At 44.9% G+C, this 9160-nt stretch overlaps 1 protein-coding gene across 1 annotated transcript; it reads right to left on the bottom strand.

The window, feature by feature from the left end:
• Positions 1–4428: 4428 nt before the first annotated feature.
• Positions 4429–8228, bottom strand: kctd12b (potassium channel tetramerisation domain containing 12b). Its single transcript, XM_067247207.1, has one exon. It carries the CDS (start codon positions 7437–7439, stop codon positions 6585–6587), a length of 855 nt encoding a protein of 284 aa, XP_067103308.1. The 5' UTR covers positions 7440–8228; the 3' UTR covers positions 4429–6584.
• Positions 8229–9160: the final 932 nt, after the last annotated feature.

Raw genomic sequence — 9160 nt, 5'->3', positions numbered from 1 at the left:
TTGCCAAGGTGGTTGAAAAGCTCCGCGGTGGCAGGGCCCCTGGGGTGGATGAGGTCCGCCCGGAGTTCTTTAAGGCTCTGGATGTTGTAGGGCTGTCTTGGTTGACACGACTCTGCAACATTGCGTGGACATCAGGGACAGTGCCTCTGGACTGGCAGACCGGGGTGGTGGTTCCCCTCTTTAAAAAGGTGGACCGGAGGGTGTGCTCCAACTTTAGGGGGATCACACTCCTCAGCCTCCCTGGGAAAGTCTATTCAGGGGTTCTGGAGAGGAGGGTCCGTCGGATTGTCGAACCTCGGATTCAGGAGGAGCAATGTGGTTTTCGTCCTGGCCGTGGAACTGTGGACCAGCTCTATACCCTCGGCAGGGTTCTGGAGGGTGCATGGGAGTTTGCCCAACCAGTCTACACATGTTTTGTGGATTTGAAAAAGGCGTTTGACCATGTCCCTCGGGGGCTCATGTGGGGGGTGCTCCGGGAGTACGGGGTACCGGACTCCCTGATCGGGGCTGTTCGGTCCCTGTACGACCGGTGCCAGAGTCTGGTCCGCTTTGCCGGTAGTAAGTCTAACTTATTCCCGGTGAGGGTTGGACTCCGCCAGGGTTGGACTCCACCAGGGCTGCCCTTTGTCACCGATTCTGTTCATAACTTATATGGACAGAATTTCTAGGCGCAGCCAGGGCGTTGAGGGGGTCAGTTTGGTGACCTCAGGATCGGGTCGCTGCTTTTTGCAGATGATGTGGTCCTGTTGGCTTCATCGGGCCGTGACCTTCAGCTCTCACTGGAGCGGTTCGCAACCGAATGTGAAGCGGCTGGGATGGGAATCAGCACCTCCAAATCTGAGGCCATGGTTATCAACCGGAAAAGGGTGGAGTGCAATCTGCGGGCCGGGGAGGAGATCTTGTCCCAAGCGGAGGAGTTCAAGTATCTCGGGGTCTTGTTCACGAGTGAGGGAAGGATGGAGCGTGAGATCGACAGGCGGATCGGTGCGGCGTCCGCAGTGATGCGGGCTCTGCATCGGTCCGTCGTGGTGAAGAAGGAGCTGAGTCGAAAGGCAAAGCTCTCTATTTACCAGTCGATCTACGTTCCTACCCTCACCTATGGTCACGAACTGTGGGTAGTGACCGAAAGAACGAGATTGCGAATACAAGCGGCCTAAATGAGTTTTCTCCGCAGGGTTCCCCCACTGGGAAGAGGCCCCGGGGAAGACCCAGGACACGCTGGAGGGACTATGTCTCTCGGCTGGCCTAGGAACGCCTCGGGGTCCCCCAGGAAGAGCTGGTGGAAGTGGCCGGGGAGAGGGAAGTCTGGGCCTCCCTGCTTAGGTTGCTGCCCCCGCGACCCGACCCCCGGATCCATCCATCGTCTTCCCCGGAAGACGATGGATGGATGGAAGAAACCCTGATCTGAGGAAGACCTTATTTGTTTTCGTTTAAAACTGGAGAATGTCGGTGCAGTGCTGTTGTCCCCCGCGCATGTGGTTGTCACAACCATCATACCATGTTGCCAAGCAACACACCAGAAAGTGCATATATAGCTCCACAACACTCAATGTGAGAAGGCTTGTTCCCATGCCTTATTTGCTGGAATCCCAGTTATGGTAATGTTTGCGGCTTTCCAACTGCTATAGGTTTGTGCCGTGAGAGCAAACTCTCAATTAATGATATCAAACGTTCATTCAGCTAATACCTTTCATTTACAGCTGACCACAAAAGTTCACACTAGGGTGTCTCGTCTTTGAGGTTGGAGCTGACAGGAGACAATTCGCAATCAGCTTTGCAGGAGTTGGTCATTGCAACTACGGAAGAGAGGGGCGGGACAGTTTCGCTTCATGTTGATAGCTCTTGCTGTAATTTTCTTATTGTATGTAAATTTATGTTGTTAATTTATATTGTTAATTAGTAGTGTGGGCCTTTATGTGGGTAACTGTGTAGGGTGTGGGAGATGCTGTGAACATGTGTCTCCTGTACCTTCCTTCCCCCCTTTTTTTATGGGTACATGGTTTGGTCTCCAGGTAGATAGGGAGGTCTGGGGGTATAAAAGTCCTTTGGGATTTGACAAGAGAGAGAAAGAACCGCCCTATGCCAGACTGGTGAGCAGATGTACAGCCAATTTTGTTGAAGTATTTTGCATTGATTCATTTGGACATGTTCTTGGGAAGACCTTCCTGGTTTATTTCTTCATTTTGAGAAAATTAAACATTATTCTTTTGCACCAACCCTGGCATTGGCCTGCCTTCCTTCTCTGCTGGTGCTCCAACAAAGGAGTACACTAGTCCCTCAGGTGGTGGCGCTAACAACGCCTTATTAGATAAAATAACAGTTTGAAATGGCTATCCTGTACATCAAATTAGGCACCTGTTGTGATTGTCAATATTTGGCCATGGAGGCAAAATAGAGAAAATACCTTCTCTTCAAAAAAAACAAATAAGGGATTAAAAGCAACACTGGTTTAATAAGTAATTTAATTAAAATTGTTGAATTTGCTATGCATGAAAATCTATTTTAAACTCGGATTGAAGATTTGAGAGTAGAAAACACCTGTTGAGATTATCCTTCTCTGTAGCATGTAACAGTATATATTTTTTTTTACTAAAGCAATCATTCGATCAGGACACAAGACCTAGCTAGAAGGGTTGGGTGTCGCTTCAATTTTATCGATTCCGATTCTGGTTTTTGAATGTACCAGAAAGTCGGACTGAAATGTCTCAGGGTGATAGAGGAGCTATTTGTTCAATAAGTACGTTTCATGGAACAAATGTAGATGTGTTGTGGTCCATTTGAAACCAGGTCCTTGAAGTCCTTTAGCAGTGCTGTATTGACAGCATGCCATGAAGGGTTCAAACGTGCACACACATGTAGGGAAGCTCTGAAAACCAACCTGGACACACACACACACAGACAGTCTGTGTGCACGCTTCCCCAGCAACATATTCCATTAGAAAAGTTATTTTACATTTGTGTAATAAGTGTATTATCAATGTAAAACTTTCCACCTTTCTATCATTTTTATTCTAATGTTCCCCCTTTCTCTCGCATCCGGTTCAGAGATGAGGCCTACTGTTTACTCTGAAAGAGTGCTGCTGGAAATTATTTAAAAAAATAGTTTTGGTACAGTACATGTACACTATGCTCTGTAGAACACCAATAACACTCAACAACACCAAGATCAATGGTCGGACTAAAAAACATTTTGTTAGAATATACGTTTTTAAGCTCATAGTTTCTGCACACATTTGAAAAACAGGATCACTTCATCCCCCTGTATATTTAGCATTTTAAAGGAGCCAAAGTCATACGGTTTATTGCAGAATTTCTTTATTAAAGCACCGACAGCAGACCTGCCATGCTGGTGACACAGTTAGACCCTTCTTGTGATAAGCGTGTGCCATCAAGCATGCCTTGTAGACCAATAAGCCTCAGTTTTCACAATGGAGCATCAGGAAGTCATAGCGTCACGCATCATCGATGCCCAATCGGGACAGCTCAAGTTAATCCGCAGCTAGCCCTCCACAGTGTGTGTGTGGTAGTGAGCACTTCCAAAGGCTACTGTGTGGAATGTGGAGGTTGGGGGTCAACACAGGGAGGTATTGCTGGAGTATACTGTGGCTATAGACACAGGAGTCTGAAATTCACCTCTGCACTTCGCATGTTTGCGGTAACAAAAGTCTTGGAGCCTGTGCTGATAAACTCTAGGTTTGTGAGCATACAGACTCGCGACCAACTTTTCCTACAGTCCAACATGGAGGATTGCATGTGAAGGGAAACACATTCCTGGTAGCACTATGCTCAGAAGAGTCATACATTCCAAACTCAGAAAACACAAATAGACAGATATTGAGGAAGAATGTGGGGTGAACAGGGCTGTTGTTGTTTGGATGTTCTGTGTGATGAAGCTAGACTGCAGAAGCTGGATAATTGTTCTTCCAAACTGGTTCAGATTCTTAATTAAAAGATTATATTGCTATAAATGAATCTAAATATTATCCTTTATTTTTTGAGTTTGTCATCACAGTATAATTTAGGATCTATACAAAATAAGTAAATTAAAATACATTTAGTGAATACACCATAGGGTTAGGATAGGATCTAAATGATCCATCTCTGCTGCAAATCAACACAATACAACTGTAATGTATTAGTCTATCTGTGTCTGCACCTAGACCTGTAACTCTCAGCCGGTATTAGGGAATTAGTGGAAGCACCACAAGGGCTGTAATCTGCTTTGACAAAGCCTGTTACCAATGTGTCCTGGTTGCTATTCTGGCCCTGTGGCCAGTCAGCTCCTCCCAGTTACATCCCTTCTACACAAGAGTATGGATAGAGAGTGACTGGAGTATAGTAGTGTGGGAGACTTGCGGGAGATTGGGAATAAAGGTTGTTGAAGTGGGGGAAAACTGGTAAAAAGGGAGGAAAGAAGGCAAAAGAGAAGAAAGAGATTTGTTTGTTTGTGGGTATGTGGGTAGATAGTAAAGTTTGATAAGTAAAGTGTATGTCCTTACATGGATTATATTCTGTCACAGCAATGAGAGATGAGAGAGTATTTATTTGTGAAATACTTTTATATCTCCTTTTTAAACACTCACAGTTAGTACATGGAAGCACACACAACCGTCATGGGGTACAGTATGTCACGCTCAAACCTCAGTTTGATTAACAGTATATATGGATGGGAATACCAATAAGAATAGAAAATTACGATCAGACCAACTTGTATAAGACAGATAGCTCAACATTTCATCTACCTCATCTATTTAGTTCTACATTTGTCCCAAAGTAATATTTGTGTTGCTTAGTTTGTTGACATAGCTGTCAACAGAGTGTCACCAGACTCAAACAGGGTGCTATCAGATTCTAGCAACATTGAAGAACACATCTGTCAGATGTGCTGCCAAGCTATTTTGGATGATACCTGACATTGCATCTCAAAGACACCACAGAACATCCCAAGCAGGCTCTAAAACGAGAGAACCCCACCTTACCTGTTCAATATTCAGAGTTTTAATAACCATATTTAGTGTCTATAATATATAGTCTACACAATAGTTTAGCAGTTTATTGTCCCAAGAACTTGACTGTGCTTTCATCAACTCCAGGAGAATGTGTGCTTTGCTATGAAGATAATTGTGTTTTTTTTACTGTATTTTTTGAATACACAAGCTGTCTGGGCACCACCCCCACTCTCTCATGCTGGTAGTCTCCAAGACAGCCACTACTAAGTAACCTCACAGACTACCCATGCAAACCACGCACAAAAACTAGTCTCACAAATAACGTTCACAAACCGTTACCATATTAACCCTGTTTCAGATTCAACAGCGTGGAGTCGAAGACTGTGCTATAACTGGAGTGGAATTCCAGAGTATCTCAGGGACATACACTTAGTTAATGAGATTGATTAAATATGCAGCAGCTTAGAACTGTGATACTGAGCTAGACAGTAACATTGAGTATGAATAACATGGAGTTCTAATTTTCATATGGGCCACTATTACTAAATTGCTAGTTTGACTTCTGGTAAATACTCATCAGGTTAGTGCCACATTCCTCAAACAACTGCCCTGACCTTGCATAGGCTAGTACATAGCCCAAGATACAGTATCTAGAAGCTGTTTTCCCTTGACATTTCTTGCCTGTGTTCTCACACACCTACAGCATTCAAGTATCTACTCATCTACATAAGCAGAGTGCTAGACAGAGGTTTCCTCTCCACACCTATGTCTGACTTGCTGATCTCCTGACCTACAACTGTGGGTTGTCAAGTAGTGAACTCACCACCCCTATAACTGCCGGGTCCTAAACGGGTGTTTCTATAAAAACTGAAAGTTGACTTTTGTTATCATGCAACACTTGTTCCTTGCTACCAGGCTTGCAGTCTTCAAGGTTGCTCAGATCCAATATTTTGGTAGTTTAGTTCAGAAACACGCAAGCAAAAGACACAGAGAGAGAAAGAGAGAGTCAGTTCTCCTGTAGTCAGTAAAATCAGTACAGTACAGAGGGAGTCTTCCCAGCCCTTGCAAAACCCTGTGCCTGAACACAGTTACACTGACAAGCAGGAGCTTCAAATGTCAAAAGAAGCTCTTTAAGTACATTGTGATGCTTTCCCAAAGTAGGTATATAAAGAGAGCAAGAGCAAGGCAGTTTCCAAATAGGGGGTCAGGGTCTGGAGATGGGTGGGGTGCTGGGACAGAGACAGGAAATATGTGATATTGACAGGGGGGCTGGGGCTTCAGAACTGGAGACGAGTGAGGCTGGAAATGTGGAGTCAGGGTCTGCTGTTGTGAGATCCCAAGGCTGGGGCTCAGGGGTGGTGGGGGACAGCGTAGGTCAGGGGGCTGTGGGGGTAAAAGCTTGTGGACCAGGAATGTTTCTCTGTAGCTGGGAGCCACAAAGAAGGTCAGGACTACTGGTGGTCACAGATCGAAGGGGAGGATGCTGGAGAGAGACAGAGAGAAAGATGCAGGGAGAGGAACAGAGCTGATTGCAGGTGTGAAGCATCTACTGGTCCTCTACTGGAGCAGGGAGGGACGTTGGAGAGGGAGGGGCAGTCGATTGGAGATCAGGGTGGACACAGGGAACTGATTATCTCACTCACGGTAGAATACATATTCAGTGTAGCTGGTCCAAATTTTGTCATCCGTCTGCTCATGTGCGAAAGCGCATGTGCCCGTGGAGTTGCAAGCCACCATGTGGAACCCTGCATCAGCCAGCTTGTCGAAGGCCTGCTCCAGGAATGTGAACTTCAGGTAGTAGCGTGAGGTGTAGCGCTCCGGTGGACGGTCAGGGTCACGGCTCTCATTCAGAGTCTCCCCAAACACCTCCTTTGCCAGTGAGGTCTTCCCACACACCATGATGCGTGCCACACGCCGGAATTTGGCGTCAGTTTGGCTATCCCGCCCTAGTGTGTACGAGCCCCGGTAACCAATGGTGATGAAGCCTGAACGTTTCCCGTCCCCTCCCTGTACAAGACTAGCACAGGCAGCGGCGGCAGCACCCACCGAGCCCAGGTTCCGTGAGGAATCGATGCCTGGTGAGGAGTCCTCCGGGTCGCTTTGACATCCTTCCTCCCCTAGAGAGTTCTGCTTGCTGAGTTTGGGTGCCAGGAGTTTGACGAGCTCTGGAAGGTTAAAGAACTCTGCCTCACGCTGCAGCCTGCCTCGCTCTGGGAAGTGGTCTGGCAGCACCAGCTGCTGGTCTCTCATGAAGTCCAGGATGTAACGGAACAGGAAACCGTCACGGTCTACGAAGAAGCGTCCCTTGGTGTCACGGGCCAGCCCTTTAGTGGACTTCCTGCTGAACATATCCCAGAGAAGGGAGTCGGGGACACTGGTGAGGGTGGAGTATCGTGTAATATACACCTGGCCACCCACGTTCAGCTCTACAATCTCTGGAAAAACTAACTCCTCCCCAGGAATACCACTGGTGTTATCTGGCAAAGCCATGCTAGAGTCCAGTCCAAATTATGGGGTTAGCGAGAAAAGCAAGAATAGGCAAAGGATGGGCACAAACAGAAGCGCTTGTTGTTTGATAGCTGATTGGAAAGATTCCTTCTGAATTTAATTTAAATATTGTTGATAGATATAGGTGATAAAATGTAATTAAATAGTTGCTGACATCTAGCGTCAAAATAAGTAATATAAACGTCAGTCCCGTCCTGATGATGCAGACTGATAAGCGGCCTAATGGCTCTGCGGTTATCCTTTAAAAAGCGCTTAACCGTTGTAAAGCACCATCTGTAACGCCGCAAACATTTAACTCATGTTAGAGCATTTCAGCCAACTAATGCGACATGTACGATGTAGTAATATAATACAAGCTATTCTAACTACAAAGGTCGTTCCTACTAACTAAAACATCGTAGGGAACTTCAGATAGCAGTCAAAAGGAAACATGTCTGTTTACGCGTACAAAAGGAAAGGCTACCATGTCCGGATTGTTACAAAGAAGAAATATACGCCCTATTTGTTTTCTGTAAAACTCCGTTCCCTCTATAATTAAGCAATCATGGAGGAGGAATGCTCCCGGTGTCCATAACGGTTTCTCATAATTCTGCACGGTTGTCTTGACGCCCAAAATTTTTTACTTCAGAACAATCCATAGTTCGAGACATTAGTGGGTTTTCCGACCAGGATCAAAATTCCAATATAGCAGCTGGTACCAACAATGTGTGAGCCGATCAACACAGCCAATACAACCAACGACCGTTCCATTTCTGTTCGCTCGATTCCAGTAGGCTGTCAGTCTGTATGTCTCTCCTCTCGACGTAGTATTTTATCAGTCTATTGCCACACTAAACTCTGCTGCGACTGTGCCGTATTATCCATTACCGGTGTAACCCCACCCACTGACTGATGACGTTGCAAGGCTTAGAACCAGCACAATGTTTACAGTTTTTTCCAATTGCTTAAGCACAATTTTGAAAACAGGGCTCACTGTCAAAACACAACACACGATTCACACAACTAGACACACAAGTAGCAGAACACTTCCAATCTTTTGCTAAATGAAACACGTCGTTCAAAACTATACAATCATGTATAAAAAACCATTTCTGTCACCATATCCCACACACATGGTTCATAAAATTGGACTGTTTGAACCAGTTACACACTGTAGTGCAAAATGTAAAACACTTTTACACTAACTATTCTTTTCTAATGATATAACCTGCTTTATTTTGTCAGAGATATTGTTCCAGTAGAGTACGTACAAGTACATGAATATGTTGACCAAACACAACACACAAGACCGGTACTGCACACTGCTGAAAATATTTACTGTATTTTACGTAACGTAATTCTACGTAACGGTTGCATTTTGTGCAGAAAATCAGAACATATTTCGAATCAAATATTGTAGTAGGCTACATATTAGTCTTTAAACACAGCAAATACATTTGTGGAGACAAAAGAATGAATACAGCAAATGAAATACAGTACATTATTTCAATCATGGACTGCAGTAAATATGTACAAAAAAAGTACTGATGTAGTGCATATAGCTGTAGCTACATGTAGCTACATTTTACTGTACTGTACTGTAGACAGTAGAGAATAGTAGTTTTCACCTGTGCTCTTGTCGAAATGTCCAACTTACTGTTGCAACACTAACTGTGTTATTTGACATTTTTGTGTCTAAGTAATTGGAAAAAACTGTATTATAT

This window comes from Osmerus mordax, chromosome 12 (assembly GCF_038355195.1).
Source record: "Osmerus mordax isolate fOsmMor3 chromosome 12, fOsmMor3.pri, whole genome shotgun sequence".
Classification (NCBI taxonomy): domain Eukaryota; kingdom Metazoa; phylum Chordata; class Actinopteri; order Osmeriformes; family Osmeridae; genus Osmerus; species Osmerus mordax.
The sequence above is the reverse complement of the archived record's forward strand: the minus strand, read 5'-3'. Positions and strand labels throughout refer to the sequence as shown.